General features: G+C 52.1%; 9 protein-coding genes across 11 annotated transcripts; 2 read left to right on the top strand and 7 right to left on the bottom strand.

Annotated features, from left to right (window-relative positions):
- Positions 1-692: 692 nt before the first annotated feature.
- Positions 693-2,028, top strand: AAFC00_006911 (uncharacterized protein; the record flags this gene model as incomplete). Its single annotated transcript, XM_069346934.1, has 3 exons — positions 693-992; positions 1,045-1,100; positions 1,158-2,028. The coding sequence occupies 3 exons, from the start codon at positions 693-695 to the stop codon at positions 2,026-2,028; spliced, it is 1,227 nt and encodes a 408-aa protein (XP_069199813.1).
- Positions 2,029-2,769: 741 nt separating this feature from the next.
- On the top strand, positions 2,770-6,026 carry AAFC00_006910 (uncharacterized protein; the record flags this gene model as incomplete). Its single annotated transcript, XM_069346933.1, has 3 exons — positions 2,770-3,017; positions 3,267-4,709; positions 4,775-6,026. The coding sequence occupies 3 exons, from the start codon at positions 2,770-2,772 to the stop codon at positions 6,024-6,026; spliced, it is 2,943 nt and encodes a 980-aa protein (XP_069199812.1).
- A 695-nt stretch (positions 6,027-6,721) lies between these two features.
- Positions 6,722-8,024, bottom strand: AAFC00_006909 (uncharacterized protein; the record flags this gene model as incomplete). Its single annotated transcript, XM_069346932.1, has 2 exons — positions 6,722-7,870; positions 7,998-8,024. 2 exons carry the CDS (start codon positions 8,022-8,024, stop codon positions 6,722-6,724), a joined length of 1,176 nt encoding a protein of 391 aa, XP_069199811.1.
- A 790-nt stretch (positions 8,025-8,814) lies between these two features.
- On the bottom strand, positions 8,815-10,219 carry AAFC00_006908 (uncharacterized protein; the record flags this gene model as incomplete). Its single annotated transcript, XM_069346931.1, has 2 exons — positions 8,815-10,044; positions 10,106-10,219. The coding sequence occupies 2 exons, from the start codon at positions 10,217-10,219 to the stop codon at positions 8,815-8,817; spliced, it is 1,344 nt and encodes a 447-aa protein (XP_069199810.1).
- A 547-nt stretch (positions 10,220-10,766) lies between these two features.
- Positions 10,767-14,381, bottom strand: AAFC00_006907 (uncharacterized protein; the record flags this gene model as incomplete). 2 transcript variants are annotated; one of them, XM_069346930.1, is made up of 1 exon in its annotated part: positions 10,767-14,381. In XM_069346930.1, one exon carries the CDS (start codon positions 14,379-14,381, stop codon positions 10,767-10,769), a length of 3,615 nt encoding a protein of 1,204 aa, XP_069199808.1. The 2 variants fall into 2 exon arrangements, with proteins under 2 accessions (XP_069199808.1, XP_069199809.1); XM_069346929.1 differs by having other exon boundaries at positions 10,767-14,168.
- A 428-nt stretch (positions 14,382-14,809) lies between these two features.
- AAFC00_006906 (uncharacterized protein) lies at positions 14,810-16,140 on the bottom strand (the record flags this gene model as incomplete). The annotated part of the gene is made up of 6 exons (XM_069346928.1): positions 14,810-15,295; positions 15,352-15,612; positions 15,666-15,745; positions 15,813-15,861; positions 15,917-15,960; positions 16,023-16,140. 6 exons carry the CDS (start codon positions 16,138-16,140, stop codon positions 14,810-14,812), a joined length of 1,038 nt encoding a protein of 345 aa, XP_069199807.1.
- A 790-nt stretch (positions 16,141-16,930) lies between these two features.
- On the bottom strand, positions 16,931-18,856 carry AAFC00_006905 (uncharacterized protein; the record flags this gene model as incomplete). The annotated part of the gene is made up of 1 exon (XM_069347849.1): positions 16,931-18,856. The coding sequence occupies one exon, from the start codon at positions 18,854-18,856 to the stop codon at positions 16,931-16,933; it is 1,926 nt and encodes a 641-aa protein (XP_069199806.1).
- Positions 18,857-19,104: 248 nt separating this feature from the next.
- AAFC00_006904 (uncharacterized protein) lies at positions 19,105-19,815 on the bottom strand (the record flags this gene model as incomplete). The annotated part of the gene is made up of 1 exon (XM_069347848.1): positions 19,105-19,815. The coding sequence occupies one exon, from the start codon at positions 19,813-19,815 to the stop codon at positions 19,105-19,107; it is 711 nt and encodes a 236-aa protein (XP_069199805.1).
- An 819-nt stretch (positions 19,816-20,634) lies between these two features.
- AAFC00_006903 (uncharacterized protein) lies at positions 20,635-22,101 on the bottom strand (the record flags this gene model as incomplete). 2 transcript variants are annotated; one of them, XM_069346925.1, is made up of 5 exons in its annotated part: positions 20,635-21,290; positions 21,347-21,397; positions 21,450-21,712; positions 21,775-21,827; positions 21,889-22,101. In XM_069346925.1, the coding sequence occupies 5 exons, from the start codon at positions 22,099-22,101 to the stop codon at positions 20,635-20,637; spliced, it is 1,236 nt and encodes a 411-aa protein (XP_069199804.1). The 2 variants fall into 2 exon arrangements, with proteins under 2 accessions (XP_069199804.1, XP_069199803.1); XM_069346924.1 differs by having other exon boundaries at positions 21,778-21,827.
- Between the last annotated feature and the right edge of the window lie 214 nt (positions 22,102-22,315).

Below are 22,315 nucleotides of genomic sequence, written 5' to 3'. Positions count from 1 at the left end.
CTCTTGGGAGCTGTGTTTTTGTACGTATATATGGATCTGTGAAACGAGCTTGAGTGGGCCCGCCATGTGTGTTGTGCAAATTCCGTGGACGAGAATGGGGCGGTCGCTCGCCAACTGAGTACACTACCTGTACCATTGGTGACAAGATGAGTTTCACCCTGGTCCGACAGCGTAGGATACCGTGCCTGTGCGCCTGGTTACCAAGCCCGGCTGCATCTCCTAAGACAGTTCAAACTATATGTGAATGGTGCTGAGGTCTCCGCCGTCAGAGGTCTGTGAAATGTACAAAAGTCCGCTTCGCCCGGTCAAATAATACATATCGTAGGTCATTTCAGAGGTCGACGCGCGCTCTTTGTGTTTTTGATTTCCTCGTCATCTCGTTTTTGCTGAACACTCTCCTTATCATACATTGCTTTCTTAATAGGATCGTCAGAATCGTTTCCAACTCAGACTGCTGGAATCGGTCTGCACTACTTCATTCATATAGATCCTAATCATCGCACACACTCTCTTACCCTTTTTGCGCCCGTTCTAGACCTACAGAGCACAGCATGCAGCAAATAATCGCTCTAGCCCTTCTGGCTTCCACTGCGCTGGCCGCACCAACTCCGGAGGGAACATTTGATGTTCGCACATCTTTCACTATCCCAAGGAACAAGAAGGCGGACTATGTACGCAACCCCACAAGGGCCATGCGCCGGGCGTACCGGAAGTTCGGATGGCAGATGTCTGCGCCTTCCAGCACCAGTAGAGGTGCGAGCTCCGGTGCCAATCCAGGCAGTGTAGCTTCTTGGGAGAAGACTCCAGTGTCTGGCTCCCACTCCCACTCCTACTTTGGGAACGATTGGACCAGTGCACTCGCGAACTTTGTCAGAGCTGTCACTCCATCTGCCTCTCCGACCAGCACGAGCACAAGCACGGCCTCTGACAGCAAGGAGTCTGGCGAGGTTGCGGCCACCCCTGCTGATGATGGCGCGGAATATCTTTCCAAGGTTAGTGATTGCGATCTACCAGATTTTGATCACGCACATTAACGTGGTGTAGGTCACTGTTGGCGGCCAGGAAATGAACCTAAACTTTGACACGGGCTCTGCAGATCTGTAAGATTTATCCAAGCATGACTGATTGATCTGATGGAACTAATATGCGTATCACAGTTGGGTCTTTAGTTCTTATCTCAGCAAAGCCGAGATTGGCGAGCATTCCGTCTATGACCCTTCCAAGAGCTCCAGCTTCAGCAATTACACCGGTGCCAGTTTTTCCATCTCCTATGGCGACGGTAGTGGTGCCAAGGGTAACGTTGGCTACGACACGGTCGACATTGGTGGTGCCACCGTGCAGAAGCAAGCCATTGAGCTAGCGACCAGTGTCAGCCAGGCCTTTGTGGACGACGCTGACTCTGATGGACTTGTCGGCCTGGCCTTTCCCAGCATCAACTCGGTCAAGCCAAACCCGCAAAACACATTCTTTACCAACATCATGGATGAACTCGAGCAGCCTCTTTTCACAGTCGACCTTGATGCGGATGGGAGTGGCACCTACGAGTTTGGTGTGATTGATTCGTCCAAGTACACAGGTGAAATTGTTTTCACCGCCATCGACACTAGCTCGGGCTACTGGCAATTTGACAGTCCCAAGTACAGCATCGGCGGAACCGTCAAGACCAGATCCAACGGTTCGCCTGCAATTGCTGACACTGGTACTTCGCTTCTTCTCTTGGATCCTGCCGTGGTCGAGGACTTCTACAGCCAGGTTGATGGCGCCTTCGAGGACGACAGCGTCGGTGGCTACACCTACCCTTGCAGCGCAAAGCTCCCAGACTTCGCCGTCAGTATCGGAGACGAGTACATGGCCAAGCTTACCGGCGCTGAGCTCACATACGCACAAGTAAGCCAGGATACATGCTTTGGTGGCATCCAAAGCAATGGAGGAAGTGGTCTGCAGATTTACGGCGATGTGCTACTCCAGCAGCAGTTCGTCGTATTCCATGGCAAGGAGGGTCTCCTGGGTATGGCGGACAAGGCTTGAACGGCCAGAAAGTCGAGAGCGCTAGATATGCAGGAAACGGAAGTTGTTTAATATGGATCAAGCACAGTGACTGTCTAGGTTGCTGGTTCTTCAGGTCTGACTTATAGATACAATAAATTTTTCTAACGTTGAGCACATGCATCCAACTATCACATAATTGCACAAGATGGAATGAACGGTCGTATTCGATAACTTGTCTGATTTACTGTAACATGGCAGCATGGACATTGAGACGTACTGAAGGCTTTCATCTGTATGATTACCGTACCCCACGCCTAGCTGTGTATCAAGGCAATCCCTCCCGATTATGCTGACCAAAGAAGGGCACTGTCGCACCCTCATTGGTCCGAAAAGGCAGCTGAGCGCCGGAGATAATGGCGATAGGACCATGGCCTTGCCACATGCCGAAAACCAAGACGACACCTTGGGGCGCACGTTGGGAGGCCATTGGAGCGATGCGGTATCGCTATCGCATTGACGCTGATTCTTAACTGTTTCTTGAGCAAGAGAAGGAAAGACTCCATCCTGATTGTTCAGCCTCAAAGTCACCGCACGCGGTTTTGCGTGCACGAGGACAGAATACAAGATCTTCGACTCAAACCCCACCAAGTCGCTGTGACTCCCGCATTTAGCATCTCCACGGAATAGCGAGTGGAACCTCGAAACCCACGCGCGCGTTGTGATTCATTCTGGGAAGAGGTGTAGCTTGATGCTGAGGTAAACCTCCGCTGCGAGCCACTCATGGAGCAGCAGCTACCTGTGGGCGCAGCATCATCGCCGTCCATAGTCGGTCAACAACAGCAGCAACGTGACCAGGACAATCATAATGCTGTAGCAGCTAGTAGCCCCACTGCGCCGCCCTCAAAACCAGCGCCTCAGGAAAAGCCATCGTCGGGAAAAGGTCGCGCGAGAAATCGACGCAGAGGCGACAGCAGTGCAGAGGACGCTCTGAAACGGAGATGCGTCAGCACTGCTTGTGTTGCATGTCGGTGAGCCTCACTCGTGCGATGAAATCATGTCTGCGCTGTCTTTGCAATATCAAAATGCCCCTCTCATGCTTTATTTACCACACAGCTGTCGATACTTGTGTTGGTCTTATTCATTTCTTGTATCTCTCTTTTGTTGCCAAAAAGATCAAGGTACAAGAGAGCATTTGTTTATGTAAACTTGCGTCATAAGCGTACTAATAGTCAATGCGATTCCACTTCAGAAGGCTGACCAGTTGCGCCAACTTACAGAAAACGCAAGAGCAAATGTGACGGCAACACTCCCGCATGCGCCGCATGTTCTCAGGTGTACGGGACCGAATGTATATACGACCCAAACTCGGATCATCGACGCAAGGGCGTTTATCGTAAGGATGTCGAGAATGTAAAGACGCGGAGCACGACCTTACAAACCCTTGTACACGCCATTCTGAACTACCCCGAAGAAGATGTGCCTGAACTTGTCCGCGAGATTCGTTCTTGTGAGAGTTTGGATCTTGTTGCTGAACGCATTCTAGCCAAGGAAAGCGGCCAGGACGTGGAGGAGAAGGATGGAAGCATTGATTCACGTAGCACTTCAGTGCCCCAACAATATCCTACACCGGCGTTCGAGAAGCAGTTGTCTACCAAAGTCGGAGAACTGCGTCTCGACGATGGCTCCGTACGCTACATTGGCGGCACTTCGAATCTGATCTTCCTGTCGCAAGATGAAGCGGCGTCTTCCTCCTCCAACATCGATCCATATCAACAGCAAGAGAACCCGTTAACCTCTTGGACTAATGTCACGTCTGACCCGGATCTGGTAATGCACCTGCTGAACATGTACTTTACCTGGCACTATACCTACTTCACCTGTCTTCCCAAGTCTCTTTTCTATCGAGACTTTATGTTGGGCAAGCCGCCTGCTGACACCCGCCGAAAGACGGAGTACTGTACGCCGCTACTGGTAAACGCCATTCTTGCTCTGGGGTGTCATTTCACGAGTTTCCCGGCTGCGCGCGCAAATCCGGAAGACAGCGCGACTGCTGGCGATCACTTTTTCAGGGAAGCCAAGCGACTGATAATGGAAAACGACGAACACGAGAAACCCAAGATAACGACTGTCCAGGCACTCGCCTTGATGAGTGTGCGTGAAGCAGGATGTGGCCGCGAGGCGAAGGGATGGGTATACTCTGGCATGAGCTTTCGCATGGCGTGCGACTTGGGCCTGAACCTGGATTCTGGTGGCCTCGCCGGCGGTCTTGCGACAGGCAACGATCGTAGCATTGATGAAGCTGAAGAGGATGCGCGGCGCATAACCTTCTGGGGGTGCTTTCTGTTTGACAAATGTTGGTCGAATTACCTGGGCCGCCTGCCGCAACTGCCCACTTCCTTGATCACGGTCTCTAAATTCGACGTCTTTCCCGATGAAGACAGTGCCTCTTGGATACCCTATACCGACTCTGGCTTCATGCAGGCGCGCGCACAACCTGCACGAACGAGGGCGGTAGCCTTGCGAATCTCCTCACTTTGTGAAATCAGCAATGATCTGATGCGATTGTTCTATAACCCGAGTAATATGGACAAACCGAGAGGGAAACAGGCCGAATTGAAAATGCTCAGCGAGGTTCACACTCGGCTAGAAAGTTGGAGAAGGGAGCTTCCGCCGGAAATGGAGCCAAGAGAGGGCTGTTTGAGTAGCATCCTCACGATGCAGTAAGTCTACTTTCCAGTAGCAAAAGGTGATTTGGTGCGTTTTGCTTGCTAACGCCTGCGCTCAGCATGTTTTTCCAACTTCTCTTCATCCATCTTTTCAGACCTTTCCTCAAGTATAATCAGCAGACGTCGCCCCTGCCACAGAACGTCAGCCCACGTCGACTTTGCACGCAAGCTGCAGCCATGATATCCAAGCTCATGCGCCTTTACAAGCGTTCTCACGGACTACGACAAATATGCAATATCTGTGTTTACATTATGCATTCCGCCTGCACAATCCACTTATTGAATCTGCCGGACAAGAATGCAAGAAGAGATATCGTCCATGGCGTGAAGCACCTTGAAGAAATCGCGGAAGGCTGGCTAGGCGCTCGCCGCACATTGGCGGTGCTCGCACTGACTGCAAAGAAGTGGGACATTGAGCTCCCAGAGGAAGCAGCAGCGCTCCTTGCAAGGACAGAAGCCAAATTTGGGCCATACTCGGCCGTCGACGCAGCTAGCCCAACTCTGAATCAGAATCGACGGGTTTCGGCACTTTTGTTGGACCAGGCAAGGGCGAATATGATGCAGCAGCAGCAGCAGCAGCATCAACAACAACAACAACAACAACAACAACAACAACAACAACAACAACAACAACAACAGCAGCAGCAGCAGCAACAGCAACAGCATCAACAACAGCAACAAGCGTGGCTGCAGCAACAAATGCAACCAAAACAAGCCACGCATCCAACCATACATGCCCAGCCATCAACCTACAGGGTCCCCCAAGCGGCATACGCAGCGCATTCCAGCCCCGTATTCGCACCCCCGCCACAATCAGCCACCGAGCTCCAACCGCACTCCTACCCATCAGCGCAAACGACGCCCATGTCCATGTACAGCGCCAGCCACCAAAAACCCATCACAGACGGCCTGACGACCGCAGGAGCTAGTCCCTCAGACATGTTCGGCGGCGTCGAGCAGCTGCTGCGCGACGGCCAAGACTGGGTCTTCCAGGACCAAGCGCAGCTCGCGAATGACTTTGAGAACTGGGGCGGGTTCGACCTCGGCGCCGCGGGCTTGGGCCAGAGTCCGATCAATAGCGGGAATCCCCCGACTGCTGCTGCTGCGAGTCAGCCGATTGTTTCGTATTCTATTGGAGCAGGGGGACAACAGCAGCATGGTAAAGGCATTGGACCCGCCACGGCGACGGCGGGAAGTTCTGGCGCTGGGGCGGGCGTGGCATACGGGAATTCGATATTGAGTAACCCCGTCGCCGCGGCCACGGCATTCGATTCCATGACGACTTATGACGAACAAGAATGGTATCAGTGAGAAGAGAAGGATTCGTTGTGCGTGTTTGTTTTTCTTCTTTCGTCTTTTGCCTTTTCCTTCTTCCCTTTTCTTTTTCTTTTCTGTGGAGTGAGGGGGTTTCCTCGGGAGAGTGAGAGAGGAAGAGACAGATGGGGAGGAACGTCAGAACCAAAGCAATGATTGGAGAACCGAAGGCTTTATTCGGCTAGTAGAAAAGGAGATCGGACAGGACTCGGAAAGTAGAGGGATGCATATATCTAGAGAGGTTTTTCGCGATTGTCTCGTTCGTTTCTCTCGAGGTTGCGAGGTGACATGAATGATCTGGCTGTGGGTTGAGGGGTTTTCCAATCTAATGAATATGATGTTATCTGTAACTTTTTTCGTTCTTCCCTAGTGTAGTATTTCATATAATAATAATAAATCGAGACTTGGGGTTCATTCATCTCTCGTGATGAGTGCATGTCGCAAGTCAATATATCCCCCCCCCCTTGACTGTCACATTTGTTCCATATTTTCGATCCGTATCATCTAATCTTCATCATCATGAACCGACCGACAATTGAGAACTTCGCCCCCCCCCCTTTCGCTTCTCGAGTGCATGATTATGAACTCCCATGAATCGGCGGTTATGACTTTCATGGAAGCCCCTTTTGCCCCTCCCCCACCCCATCATCATAATCGCATAAACATATATTACATCCCTTGCGCCCCAGGTCTCAGCCTCCTCCTCCTCCTCCTCCTCCTCCTCCGCCTCCACAACCACTAGCGCAGGCAGAAACAGAAGCAGCGGAAGCATACCGATCCATAAGCTCAAACACAACAGAATTACTGACCTGACAATCAGCGCCATCCGCACTGCATCCGAGCGCACGCTCGAGTTCCGGGCCTGCGTTCGAGCTATATGTGCGTATCGCGCCTGCTGCGACGAAGCACGAGGAGGATGATGGTTGTGGTGGAGAGTCGGGCATGCTTGTTGACGAGGGGCCGTCGAGGGCCATGTACGGTTGTTGGGCGTCCGGGGGTATGTCTGTTGTTGGTATTGTCATTGTCGTCCATTGCGTGGGGTGGTGGGGGGGCGCGTCGTTGCTCATGTGCATGATGGGGAAGACGTAGCTCCAGTGCGCTGGGGAGGAGGTGTAGAGTTCGCCGTAGTCGTGGATTTGAGGCGTCGAGTGCTGCTGTTGCTGCTGTTGCTGTATTAAGTGATGGGGAAGAGGGGACGGCCTCGATTGGTCCTCGACGACGATCATGGTTTCCGTTTCTTGCTGTTGCTGGGGGCTTCTCCCATTGGGTTGTAGTAGACTGTCGGAGGCTTGAACAGCATCCTGTACTGGACGCGGCTGAATGACTGAGAAGGATGCGCGGTGGTTGTTTTGAAGTAGGTATTCCTGATTCCGAAACGTCGACGACCTTCTCGATGAGGAGGAACCCTGTCCACGCGAGGATTGCTCCTCTTCGACCCCTCCTCCTCCTCCGCCGCCGCCGCCGCCGCCGCCGCAACCGCCTGGTTTGCACGGACGTCGCGTGGCAAGCAGATCGTTCAAGACCGTCTCGGGGCGAGGATACTGTGGATTCTCCAACAACTCGCGCGCCGAGGAGGACGGCTGTTCAGAGCCCACCGAAGACGAAGGCGACCAGCCATCGATATCACGATCCGAGAGCCCTTGTTGCTTGAGCAGCAGTCTCAGCCGCTTGTTCTCGTCCAGCACCCTGCGCGCCGCAGCCTGGATCTGCGACGACGCCTCGACGCCCACGGCCTCGCACACGCGGTACTTGGTCTCTAGTTCCTGGAGATATTCCTTGCGGCGGGCGCGCGAGCGGCGTTGGTTGTCGCGGATGCGCGCGAGGTTGGCCTTTTGCGCCGCCTGCCGTGTTGCGAGCGAGTCAGTCCGAACCCTCTCTCTGCGAGCAAACTGCTGATCTGTTGAGGGTGCTTGCTACGCGCGAGAGCAGGGAAACGAGATACGCAGTCTGTCTGGGCTTTTCACGTACCTGGGAGGACTGCGAGTCTTCACTCATGGTCACGGTCGTTGACGTAGGGCAGGCAATGAAAGGCAGGTGTGGGATTGCGACGACGACGACGACGACGACGACGGCGGCGGCGACATGGACACACTGATACGCAAGAAAGACAAGTGAAACAGCGGATAGGCGACGCGATTAGGAAGAAAAGATCATGGATGGGCTAGAATGTCCTGCTGGATCAGAAATGCAAGACATAAAACCCTGGGCAGCGGGCTGCGGCGTAGTGGGCATTTAAAATCGTTGCGATAGATACTTCAACCCCTCCCAAAAGTCGAGCGATTGAGTTGAGTTGAGCGCAGCGCCGCGTCTCTTAGGTAATTGCAGACGAAGCCATCAAAGGTCCACGAGAGACGAGTCGAGACGCGATTAGAGAACGAATGGCTCAAAGCAAAAAAACAAAAAACATGAAAGACCGAAAGGCTAATGGACGTGATGCAATAATATGTGGGGGGATGCGGAGTAGATGGCATTTCTTGCAGTGTGGGTTTTAGGTTCACGATTCGCAGCCACCACGGAATGACGAGACGCGGTGATGAATAATAGTTCGAGAATATCACAGTATATCAGATAACACCAAAACTATCGTATGCGATATCAAGCAATGGACTGGAGTCCACGCTACTGCTATGCAACATCACTAGTAGGTAACATGACATGGCAGAACACAGATGGTCGTACATCGAGCAGGTCGTACCGTCCATACTGCAAAATATTTGTTTGTTTTTTCAATCTGGATTTCAACACATACATTTCATTATCGTTTGCTTGTATATGGCATATCCCTTTATCGCACAGTGGCGTTCTTGAGGTTGGAAACAGTGCACACGCCGGCCTTGGTCAGCAGCTTTCCGACCGAAGTCTTGCCCTTCTCGGCCAACTGCGACACGGCGGATCCGTCAAAGGCGACCTCGAGGTTGTCGGTAGTGGTGAAGCCGGGCTGAAAGGTCTCCCAGATCTTCTTCTTGGGGTTCAGCACAGGCTCGGGCTCGCAGTCGTTGTAGCCTTCAAAGTAGACCCTGTCGCCAGCCTGGGCGCCCTCGGGGATGTTGACCAGCTCGACGGGGCCCTTGTGGTTGTCCTCCTCTCCCTCGGCCAGACGTGGTGATGCGGCAAGAACCATGGCGCATGACTTGATGCCACGCATGGTGACGGGCTTCAGGTTGCAGACTGCGACAATCTTGCGGCCTTGCATTTCCTCCAGCGGCACCAGGCCGTTGAGACCAGAACAGACGGTACGGCAGATCTGGCCCTCGTATTCCGAGGTGTTGTCGGTGCCAGCGGGGTCGCCGACGGCAATGGTGGAAACATAGAGACTGTCGGCGTTGGGGTGTTGGATAGCCTTGAGGATGTGGCCGACACGGAGATCGATGAGGGCGGGCGACAGAGGCTTCTCTGGTGCAGCGGGTGCCTTGGGCTGCTTGGGTGCCTTTGCCTTTTTCTCTTTCTTCTCCGTCTTCTTGCCTGCACCTGGCGTCTCTGCTGCCACAGCATCGGCGACTTTGTCTCCCGTGCTCTTTACTGTGGCCGCAGCCTCTTCGACCTTTGCCGTTGCTTGAGCAACGACAGGCGTGGATTCGGCCGTGGTGGACGAAGCAGCAGCGGCGGCCTCCTTTTCCTTCTTCTTGCGCTCCTTCTCGGCCTTGGCATCGATGGGCTTGATGCTGAAGACCACCTTGCTCGGGTCGATCTGGATCTTCTCGGCGTCGTCGAGCTTCAGGGCAAAGAGCGGCGAGTTCTGGACCGCGTCGAGGTGGCGGACGATGTGGTGGTAGCCCTGCTCTCCGGTGCGCTGCTCATCGGACCACTTGGCGACAAGAGGCGACAGACGAGCGTAGATGGCAATGTCGGCGACCGAGGGCTTGGAGCCGAGGACGGTGGTGCGGGTGCTGAGGTGGGTGTTGAGTGCTGAGAGACGCTCTGCCGTCTTTGCTGCGTCCTCGGTGCTGCTGCTGGATCCGAGGTGCGAGGAGGTGATCAGCCACTGCTCAATCTCGCTCTTCTCGCCGCTGCTGTACTGTTGGTCTTGTAAGAATCTGTTCATGTGCATCTGTCGTCTATGACTGCTCCTCTCATACCTCTGCTTTGGGGAAGATGGATGTCGAGAGTGAGATCATGTCTGCCTCATTCTGAATGGCCTCAGGGTAGGCCTTCTGGACCAGAGCCCTGCTGCGGTCGTCGAGAGTGGCCATGGTGCGAATTTGAGACGTGAATGCTGTCGTCGACAGTGATCTGAATGGCTTGATAGAGGAAGACGGGGCACCGAAGGAGTCGCTGGTCGTGTGCCTCAATGGTTCGAGGAAAGGTGTACACGGAGTCGTGGGTCGCAAGAGAGTTCTGCTTGCTTGCAAGATCAATGACTCGGATGCGATTGACCTGGATGCTCTATTGAGCAATCTGAAGGGCAATAGACACTTCAGCTTGGCGTTTTGATGATTGTTTGCTGGACAGTATTCAATGATGGAATTTCGGTGTACAGTAAGTAGTAATCATCTCTTGGAAATTTCTCGGGCAGCACAAGATCTTGAGTCAGAACTGAGGACAGAACAGAAACAGCCCACCCTCCCCCCCCCCCACCATGCATGGCACGGAGAAAGCCGATGACATGTGCCCCTCCATCTTAGTCTGCTATATACCTTAGTCTGCTATATACATAAATCACCAGAGTCCATACAGACAGAGTGGCAAGAATAGTCGACATACATGTAATGTGCATACTTTTGCTACATAAACTACACGTCATCCCCACGTTCCTGCATTGCCTCTGCCCTGTCGTCTCTGCGAGCTCAGTCTCCAATCGTCCTCGCCCTGGAACCTGTTGTGCAGCGGCTGGATCCTCTCCGCCTTCTTCCTCTTGCTGAGACCTCCTTCCTTGCCGGCGACCTTGAAGAACGTAGGCGCCGCCTCGACCAACCATTTGGGCTCAATCGCCGTGACGTTGTGCATGTACTCCTTTGTCGTCTCCACCAGACTATGGTAGATGACGTGCTCTGCTGCCTTGCCGAACAGTGCTGACGACGGGTGCATGTACACCGGTGTGCCCTCGACCAATGTCTTGTATCCTTCCTGTGCATCCTTGCGAGCAGAGTTCCTAAAGAATCCACTGCAGAGCGCCTGTCTCACGCGGATCGTGTCTCGTCCGCAACTGATCACCCGCAGACGGTGGCGGTCCAGGATCTGAACCAGCTGCTTCCGCACATCTTCCGCCCGCTTCATGCTGCGCGGTTGGATGAAGTTCTCAAAGCACCACGCATCACTCATCCGTCCGAGCTTCCATCCGTTATACACGTTCAGCATCGTCAGATGGTCTCCGGCCGGGTCGTGGAACTTGCTCTTCTTCTGGTCCGCTTGCTGTTGCTTGTCCTTTGGTCGATGGAAGACCGTCTGCACAGCCGAGATCATGGCTACAATAGAAAGCATCTCGTCAGAGCATCCCAGATCCACCGACACAATCAACGACTTGGCCAGCGCCGGCTCCATTGGGAAGTCTGCCATACGTCGTCCGAGACGTGTAAGCAAACCTTCGTCGTCGAGCGCTGACAGAGCATATAGCTCCTCGAGCGCTGTCAACATGGTGTTTGTTGGTGGCGGATCCATAAAGTCAAAGTGCAACAAGTCGTTGATGCCCATGGCCTTGAGCATCAGAATTGTATTCGACAAGTTTTGTCTTTGGATCTCCGGTATCGTCGTAGGCAACATCTCCGATTGATATGCACTCTCGGTGTATAGGCGAAAGCATTTACCGGGTCCTGTGCGTCCGGCGCGACCAGAGCGTTGGCGCGCCTGAGCTTGAGAGATGGGCGTGACTTGCAACCTGTCCATGCCCAACTTGGGATCATAGGCTGTCTGTTTCACAAAACCTGGATCAATGACAAAATAGATACCATCGATCGTGATTGATGTTTCTGCAATGTTGGTGGCGATGACCACTTTGCGACTTCCCGGTGCCGATGGCTCGAAAATCCGGCTCGCGATCTCGCTCGGGAGTGCACCGTAGATAGGCAAGATGACCAGTTCGGGGACACTAGGACCTAACGCCTTCATGCGCTCGTATAGGATCTCGCAGCTCGTGTCAATCTCCTCCTTACCTGTCAGGAACAGTAGGATGTCTCCAGGAGGTTCCGTGAGATGGATTTGCATAACGGTAGTGAGCGCCGCGTCAAGATAGTCACTCTCGGGCTCCCGAGAATACATGATCTCCACAGGGAATGCGCGACCTGGAATAGTAAGGATGGGACAAGAGTTGAAGTACTCGGAGAACTTGGCCGCATCCAGGGTGGCCGAGGTAACGATCAATTTCATGTCCGGCCGCTTCTTGAGTGTCTTTTTCAGTAAACCAAACAAAACATCGGTCGCAATCGTACGTTCGTGAGCCTCGTCCAACATGATGACCGAATACTTGCCGAGCTCAGGGTCGAGCAGGATTTCTCTCTGCATAATGCCGTCTGTCATGTACTTTATCTTTGTTCTGGGGCTGGACTTGTCCTCGAAACGGATCGTGTAGCCGACTTCTTCACCCAGTCGGCACCCAACTTCTTCCGACACACGCTGGGCGACCGACATGGCCGCAACACGGCGAGGCTGCGTGCATCCAATCATGCCTGAGTTGGCGTAACCGTCTTCCGCAAGATACTGTGTCAATTGCGTTGTTTTGCCAGATCCTGTGTCACCGACAACGATCAACAGCTGGTAAGCGCTGACTGCCTCGAGAAACTGCTTGCGGAATTGAAAAGCAGGCAACGATTCTCTCTGCTCCTTGATCGACATATTGGTGCGCTTTCCAAAGGACTGGCCCTTGCGCTCAGCGATCCTCTTCCACTCCGGGACCTCGCCGCCCTTGTTCTGCTGCGCTTGACGCAGGTCGCTGGCGAATTGACGCTGTTCAGGCGCCACCATCGGATCGTTCCACTGGGCCTGTAAGTCAACACCGGATGCTTGCTTGGCTGCTTTGTCTTGTGCTTCCTGCTGACGCAGATCACGCCGCTCCTTTGCAAGAGTGTCTCCCGCCATGGCTGCTCGGTTCATGGAGCCGTCCGGAGCTTTGACGACACGAATAGGTGAAAGTTCAAGAGATTGTTTGGTCTGGCCTGCCAAGAAGGGCGGCTCATCTTCCTTGACCTCAATATCAATATCCTCCTCCTCTTCGATTTCTTCGCCCCTCAATGCAGCATTGTAGTCCTCGTTGATGTCTGGGAAGTCTGACGCCGAGATCGCGCCTGATGCTATCAACTGTTGGATTTCCCAGCGTTCGGGTGAGGTCAGGCGTTTGCGCTGTCGACCTTGGTTGCTCGTGTTGCCTTCGATGACGGGGACGCTCGAAGCCAGACCCCCGTATCTTCCATCTTCTGCACCACCTCCATCAAGACCAAGAGCGTTTGCGCCTGACGCAGCTCCTATTCGCTTATGGGGGGCGAGATCCTGCCCAGTGACTTGGTCCACCTCTGCCATAGATAGACTGATGCGCTTGTCTTGAATCTTCATGACCTTGACTTTGACTTCTTGGTTCCGTGCAACAAGATCCGAGGGATGGTTGACCTTGTGGTCAGCCATGGCAGAGACGTGTACTAGACCATCAACTTTGCCTGCCACACCACGCAAATTGACAAATACGCCAAAGTCCTTGACACCGGTGACTCTGCCATCGTAGATTTTGTATTGAACAGGTGTGTCGTCGAGATCCGGCGTAGGTCGCCGTCTGAGGCGTTCTTGACTCCGGCTTCTGTGTCTGCGCCTACTCTTACGGTCTTCCTCATCGCGAGCGCGCCAGGTTCTCGTGCGGCCAAATTCATCTTCGAATACGTAGTCGTCGTGTCGTTGCTCCGGTGATCGCGACCTACGTCGTGACTTCTTGCTTCTGCCAGCGTCAAAGCCATCTGCTTCCAGAGGGCTGATGCTTCGCTTGCGCGATCCATTCGTCGGCTTATTGGGTTTCCCCGCCAGGCCTTCCAGAAGGGCGAATGTGTCGTCCAGGTCATCCGCTTTCGAGTCCTCTTCCTGTGTCGCATCGTCCCACGATGGCTCCTTGTCCGGTATAGCTAAACCCTTGAACACTCTCGTCTTCCTGTCCGTCTTCTCCTCCCGATCCTCTGCCGCCTCCTCGTGCGCTTTGCTAGCTTGCTGGCCTAGATACTTGGGATGCATAGTAAGAACCAGTCTGTCGATGCTCTCGGCGAGAGAAGGCGGAAAGTCGAAATCGGCCAGCTTGCCCTTGAACTCCTGGAGGTTCTTGGACTGCTCATGTTGCGCGATGACGAACTCGGCGATGGTCTTGTCTGATATTCCCATGTGGTTCTGTATCTCCGACGCCACCTTGGACACAAGCGAGAGTAGCTCCAGCGCCTGTAGGTCCTCCATTTCCGCGGAGACGCTTGCGACACTCGGTCGCTGTCGTTGTGCGAGTGAGAAGTAGTTGATGGTATATAAAGTTGATGGATGCGTTAATCACTAGAGACAAGGTCGAGACAGTCCGGAGTCAATCTGCCGGGGAATCTCCGGATGTCCGCTCGCCGCAGGTCTATTACTATTCGAGAGCTAATTATCCCGTCGCAATCAATGAGTCCATTTCATCGTTGTAACCTGGTAGATGCAGAGCAATATGTAATATCTGACGGCTGCGTGGCTCTGTTCTCCGTCTATCTGATATTTCATATACATTGGTTCTTACTCTGGAATAGGCAGTGGCAAGGAATATAGTCGGGGCGTTATCATATTTTACTACCTGAACTAAAAATTATCACCTTTTGGTGTACATCGTTGGACCGTATCAGCAGCATCACATCTGCTTAGAAGCTGATACAGAGCTTTCCGAAATGCTTCTGATCCCACATGTATTGGTATGCCTCCTTTGCCTCGTCGAGTGTGAAGATCTTCTTGTCGACGACAGGCTTGAGGTTGTTCGCCTCGATGGCAACGTTCATCTCCTGGAACTGCTCTCTGCTGCCCACGTAAACACCGCGGACAGTGCAGATGTTGGAAAGCGCCTCGAGGAAGGATGGTTGCTCCTCGCCCTTGACGCCTCCCAGGAAACCGATGATGGAGATCGTGCCGTCGAGAGCAATTGCCTTTAGCGATTGCTTCATTGTGTTCGGTCCACCGACTTCAATCACATGATGAACACCGACTCCGTTGGTGATTTTCTTTGCCGTCTCGCCCCAGTTCGCGTCTTCCTTGTAGTTGATGATGTGATCAGCACCGAGCGACTTGAGGATATCGGCCTTTTCTGAGGAAGAAGTGGTGGAAATGACCTTTGCTCCAGAGATTTTGGCAAACTAAAAATCATGTCAGCATCCGCTCCCCGTGAAGATAATGAAGCAGGTGGACGAACCTGCAACGCGAAGATCGAGACACCTCCAGTGCCCTGTGTCAGAACCCACTGTCCGGGCATAAGACGCTTAGCCCCGAAAAGAGCATTCCAAGCGGTCAAGCCAGCGCAGGTCAGAGTGGCTCCCTCGAAGAAGTTCAGGTGCGAAGGCAAGGGCACAAGTCCCTCTTCGTTGTAGCATCCATATTGCTGGAGGGTGCCGTCAATGACACCACCAGTACCGGTTGTGACCGAGTACGAGTCCACAGAGCCAAAGAGATGTCCCTGGAATGGTAGTCAGTACGGGCAATCGTTTGGTCTCATTCATGCATTCCTACCTGGTTGAACAGCGTTATGACCTTGTCTCCAGGCTTGAAACGGTGCACCTTGGGGCCGACAGACTCGACGATGCCAGCTCCTATGAAATAATCAGCTCAATGCTCATGCTAATCCAGTCGCAAAACATTGGAGCAGCCATCACATACCGTCAGATCCAGGAACGACACCGTCTCTCTGGGCGAATGGGTAGGCGCCCTATTTGTTGTCAGTATCTCATATATAAAGCTGTCTTACTTATAATAGAGGATACCTTGGCAATGACAAGATCACGGTAGTTGAGGGACGCTCCCTGGACTATCGACAGATATGTTAGACCTCTATTTAACGATGAATGATCGGGCTAGTCTTCGACCTACACTTTACGAGCACATCGTTGTCTCCAATCCGAGGCACCGAAGCAGACTCGTTAAACTTGAGATTGTCAAAGGAGCCAGTACCCTGTACTTTCCACTGCTTCTGTGTCTGAGGTGCCATTGTGCTGCGTCGGTACGTGGAAGCTGAATGTGTATAACCTAGGTAGTGCCTTTTCTCACTGGGGAAATATGGGGAGAGTTGGGAGTAAAGTGTTTGTTCTAATTCTTCTATGATCAGAAGCTAACTGTGCTACTACTCAGGGTGCGTGCTGGACTTATATTTAAGTTGTGTTGTGAAGATCGATCGTTCGGCCGCCTCACTTTACACACACCTCATCATTTACACGAAGCAATGACGACAAAAGTATGGTGGGGTTACCGCTATGTGATGCTGAAGCCAAGGTACACAGATACTATACTTCTCGACTGTGCTATTCGTTCTGGTTGGGTAAGACAGCTTGAACATCGGAGCTTGGCCCTTCGTTGATTGTCTTTCTTATGGCTTCTGTGCTGAGCACTCGTGGACTTGATTATCAAGCGCACAAATAGTGTACGTAAGATGTTCCAATAGAGTCAAGAAGTCTCCTGTTCGTCTATGCAGCATCTCTAGACTGAATAACTTGGCGCAGAATTGCGCGCAAACTTGGTCGGATACCTTTACCAATCGTGACCTTGAAGAGTCGTCTCATGTCTTATTGCCGAGCAATTTCCGGAACAGGACGTCAACACTCTTACAAAGCATTCACCTAGCACTGCAGCAAAGGCCGTGATCGCAATACATCAAAACGAGTCTGAGCGTGCTCGAGGTTCTAGACTATTCGACAGATCGCCTTGCTGAGTCTTCGATAGCTGGTGTGATGTGACTCAGAAATCGTGAAATGGACAGGGTCCCCCAGCCTGACATCTCGAGCCTATATCGGTGATCGCCATATACCATCTATAGCTCTGCTCACATGTTTCAAAAGCTTCTCCCCATCCATGGAGCTGCTCAGATATGTCCTCCGTTCGTCCGTGTCCATCAAGACGAGAGCAGTCATGCCAAACGACTGTTTAGTAAGCTTCGTCGGTAATGCTTTCACATAGCAGTCTGTGCCCTTTAACTTTGAGAGTATGGATTGTCCAGCAAAGGTATTGAGACCTGCTTTCCTCAAAATCACTTCCCAGAGTGTCTCTTCTTGAACAAGGAGATTGGCTTGTTCATGAGCACTGTACTTTGCCATACAATTCACAGTCCAATCTGCCAAGGCATCTTCGCCATCCGGTACAAAAAGGATTCTCACGTCTGCATTGAGCCTAGCAACGCTACTATAGAGAGATGCCAGGCCTAGACAGTCTCGCTCATCTAGGCAATGAGATTGCTGATCTCCTGTGCAGTTAGATGACTGACCATTGCTCACAAGTACGAAAAGTCGCTCATACCGATCTGCCAGCTCTGCAATGCGCTCAAGAACTCCATTATGAGTTGTTTGACCGGGCAGCGGTTTCTGCTTGATGTGTTGCAAGGTAGTGAACATCAGACCAGTGCTCGGTGAGAGTATCAGATCTCCCTCATCTACGCTCGACGGATGAGTAGTCTCATATACGGGTTTACGCATATCGAAATCACGGTCGATGAATTGTGCTGCTGGATATCGGCTCTCAACTTTTCGCAGCAGACCTCGACAGCTTAGTAAGGAAGACGACAATATGAACTGCGCTGCTGGAAGCGAGGATGCTGCTCTGACAGCTATAGCAGGAGTTGGGGCTGAGACAAGCGGTCTGCAAGACGTTCTAGTACAATCATGGGCAAGTGGCTGACTTTGAGCCTCAGGATTGTCTTGTGGTAGACTGTTCTGATTTTCTCCTTTGTTGAAATCCTCGCTTAAGGGTACACTGGACTGTGTCTGCATGAAGCGTCCGAGTGATGCATAAGCTGAGAAAGCACCGTTCAGTGTGGAAGACCTTCTTTCTCCGTGGGAGGAAGGCACGACCTCGTGACCAGCTATCTGCTTTATATACTCTTGCTCGGTGATCGGAGGATCGGTCGCATGGCTCATATTTGCAGCTCCATGTGCTTTGGGCCTGGCAATAGATCGATGTCGCCTCAAGCGGGTTTGCAAATCGTCCACGATGACCTCTGTGTCTTGAAACAATCCGACGTGCAGAGGCTCGATTCCGTCGTCTTCACGATCTGGCTCGTCCAGTATCCGTAGGCCCTCTGGCTTCCAGATCGATGCTTTAGTACTTGCAAATTCTAGCTTCGTCAAATAACGTTCAAGAGAACCATCATCGAGTATCTCATTCGTGCTGACATTCCCCAGATGTAGTGGGAAAGGTTCCCAAACTCTGACAGTACGATCGAGTTGCGATCTTGGAAAGCATGCTTTGTTGTCATCAAGACAGCGCAGCAACATTGACATCATTTCATTGCTCGTATCCCGATTGGGAAAGAGTCTACGACCGGCGAATGCAGTGTGATCAACCGACCACGGCACATCAGGCAACGAATGGTCAATGGGCGGTACTTCTACACGCATAGTAGAGTCAGCTTCCGACAATTGTTCGTGCTCAGCCTCCCGTATTGCCACCTCAGCTGCCAGTCCTATAATGTGTTCTAAACTGCCAGCAGCATCATCATCATCATCACCAGCAGGATCTTCGTAAGCATCGGGTGAGAAAGCCCGACCATGGAGCAAAACATCGGTGGTCAAAGCCTCACTGAATGCCACAGTCTTCAGCTTCTTCTTGGGTGAGTATTGTGATTGAGCAGGCGTTAATGGAAGTTCCTCCTTCAATGCCGCTGCAAGGCGTCGTTTTGTTGGAGCAACATGATGTCGGACGGCATCCGCGGCTGCCATGTCTGCCTGTTGGTCTTGGGCCAAGCCAATTGTATCTAATAAGTGATAGCTCGTGAGATCAGATGGAGTTTCGAAAGTTTCTTCCTTCAATTGCTGGTCAATGTCTTTCAGTATGTGATCATCTGGATCCTTGGGGCTGGACACGAGTGGTAGTTGTCCTATAGGCAGGGCCAAAGGAGTAGGCGAAAAAGACAAGGACCGAGCCAGTAAAGGTGGTGTTCCATATTGTGGATTGTCATTCTGGTAAGTCAGATTAATTTGGGGCGGTAATGAAGGGCATGAATGTAGCTTGCCCATAATTTGACACGCCTCTGGGTAGACGAGGGATCGTAATGGTAAGCTGGATACCGCGCGTTAAATGCTTTCTGCAGAAAAGAGATATCATCAGGGGTCAATTGCACTTTTTCTGCAAGTGCGTTCTCCATATTTGACTCGATTTCAGCTGGTTCTAGCCAGACTAGCAATTTAGTAACGTCGTTAAGTTCCGAGGATTTGTATAGAGTAGCAGAGTCAACTGCCAGAATGATGTGGGGAGTGTGGGTGAATATTTTGTAGTCCAGACGTGCGTCGCTCGATAGTAGCGGTTCTTCAGTGTAGTACATCTTGCTTCTTCGCACAGGCTCTGTACATAGCTCACTGTCGCCCGTTGCAGCGCCCAAGGCACACTTCAAGAACATCGTCCCGCCTTTATCTAACGATAGTTTCTCGTCAGAGGTAATGTCGGGTGTGTAGCAGTGATCATCTTCAAATTCGGCAGAGTAAAGGGGATCGGGTGCAGACAGGCACAAGACATCTGCCACAAGAGGGTTCACAGTTGTATAGTCTTCGGATAAGTGATGGAACCGCGCATATTCCAAGAGAGCTAATGTTCCACTTTGCTCGTCCAAATCGTTGCTGCATGCAGATTGCAAGCCATCTGATTCAGAACCGTAGTCGTACTCGGGGGCGTCGAAATCCATTCCACAAGTGAGCTTGATGATTAGACGTGACGTTGGGGAATCTTTGATACGTAGATAGACATGCGATATGGAAATAGTGAATAAAGGTGGGGAATATCCTAAGTGCGATGTTCGAAGGGTAAGGTATGAGTGAAGTGTATTTGATAAAGAATTGTCCAGGACTCGTTCTTCCGCCGATGTCGTTGAAGTCTCCTGAACCGACGTGCCTTCCTGCTCTTCAAGTCGCTTGCTTGCAAACCTGGGTTAGCCGCCAGATCTACTTCAATCTGAACCCTTAACGAACTTATTACCACTTTTGGAATGGACGAATGGTCCAGATTTGGTTTTCGAAGATGTTTGCTACCGTGTGATACACTGTTGTAAGATCGTACTTGAGATGTCAAAGCATAGCAATAGTTTTTGATGACTCTAGGATAAAGTAGAGCGCAGAAACTTTACTTGCAACAAATCCAGCAATGTATTTATTCGTAATTGTTATGGACGTTCGTGAGTATGCCTAAAGATACGGTCTTTACCACAAGTATCTATCGTCATCGATAGCTTTGAAATCTTTTCCGGATGCCGTGGTCAACATGAAATCATGAGTGTTTAGCAGACTGCTTGTTTTCAAGGGGGTTTCCGGATGGTTGAAGCATCATATGTATTCGGAGAGTATCACACTGACGATGATGTCTCGGCATAAGGCACCTTATGCTTCATAACGGACCGCTAGATCAGATTCAGGGAACGCCATCGTCCCTGCAGGGTATTTCAATTCACAAAACGCCGTACCATGCAACTGACTACAGTCAGAGCGCGGGAAAAGGAAGCCACATCCCATCACCACCTTCGCCCGCGAGCCCGCCCCCGGCCGCCGCCAGAAGGACCTTGAGGAGGGCCACCAGCACCTTGACCAGGCATCATGGCGAGCTGCTGAGCGCTGTAGCCCTCAAAACCATTGCCACCACCCTGTTGGCCTTGACCTTGCGGTTGTGGCGTGCCTCCAGAGTAAGATTGGTTACCCTGCTGTTGGTGTGAATAGGTAGACTGGACATGCTGTTGCGAAGGATAGCCTTGGTTCGAGTTTTGTTGTTGCATGACTTGTCCTCCGAACGCGCCTTGACCACCGGAAGCAGTTGGACCAGACTGGCCAGGCATGTTCGGCATCCCAGGCATGCCTGGCATCCCACCCATAGACTGCATCTGGTGCATAAAGCTTGCAAAGTCAAGTTGGCTAGGGTCATTGACACCTTGAGCAGACATGGACGCAAACATGGCATTCATCATATCAGGAGGCATATCGGGCATGCCTGGCATACCCATGGGCATGGCAGGTTGGCCTTGAGGTGCAGCCGCCGCGGCTCCGGGTTGGTTAGCGAGCATCATCTCAAACTGCTTGGTCTCTTGTTTTTGGGCGTTGATTGCCGAAGTCATGTTCTGCTGGCGAAGACAGTACTGTGTCCAAGTAAATTCATCGAAGCCATAATTGAAGTAATCTGGCTTTAGTGTGAGCGGCGCGAAGGAGAATGACGCTGAAGCAGCATAGACTCACCTGTCTGATCGGTACCGGGAAGTCGCCATGGTTTCGTATGCCCAGCAAGATCTGGAAGACGTCAGAAATGGCATCTTAGTAGAGTTTGCAAACAGTCACACACCGGCATCAATATCAACTTCAGTGATCAGCTTGCCGGCAGGCGTCCAGATGGGATTGGAGTCGATCTGGATGTTAGAAGAGTGGATGGCTGGGTATGTAGAGCCGTCCTTGAGAGAAACAGCGACTCTGTTGCTCTGGGGAGCGGGAGAAGGATCTGCTTTGGACGTAGTGGTGGGCTGGTGAGATTTGGTCGCAGGGGCGGAGGTGTCGACTGACGCGGTTCGAGGAAGGTCTGGCTTCGGCGCACGGAAGGCACGCGCTTGTCTAAACGGGATGATCAGTAAGAGGGACGAAGAGCGATAGAAGGTTGATTGGATGTGGCATACGACGGGGGCTCAGGTGCAGCACCATCTTGACGCTCAGTAATAATGTCGATGTCCTTTGCATTGATATCTCAGTATCTACACATGTTGCCATCTCGATTGCCTAGAATTGCCTACGCTATCATCGTCGTCTTCTTCGTCGTCGTCGTCGTCATCATCGCCCTCATCATCCCCTCGTTCTTCCTCGTCCCCATCGTTCTCTTGCGGGTGTCGTGCATTCGAGTATTGATCGCGCATTGACGTGTCGGCATTGGCGTCTTCGGCCTTCACATTTGCTTCTCCGTGGCCATCGCCATTTGGCGCGTAGAAATCATCATCTTCTTCATCCATATTGCTTGCGATCAACACAAATGATTTGTTGGATTGCGAGGTTGTAGTCGAAGTTTCTGTTAATTTGTACTCAAGTAAAGCACCTGCAGCACAGTAGTAGTGTATACAATAATTAGTGCTGTACTCTGTGATGCTGGATCGGAGGTTCACCTTTCTCCGCAAAGTGGACCGAGCTCTAGAAGTAAAGTACTGCAAGATGCAATTGTTTAGGCAC

The sequence above is a fragment of the Neodothiora populina genome, assembly GCF_041146345.1.
Source record: "Neodothiora populina strain CPC 39397 chromosome Unknown canker_contig_8, whole genome shotgun sequence".
In the NCBI taxonomy this organism is placed as follows: Eukaryota; Fungi; Ascomycota; class Dothideomycetes; order Dothideales; family Dothioraceae; genus Neodothiora; species Neodothiora populina.
This window is presented reverse-complemented; position numbering and strand designations above follow the sequence as displayed.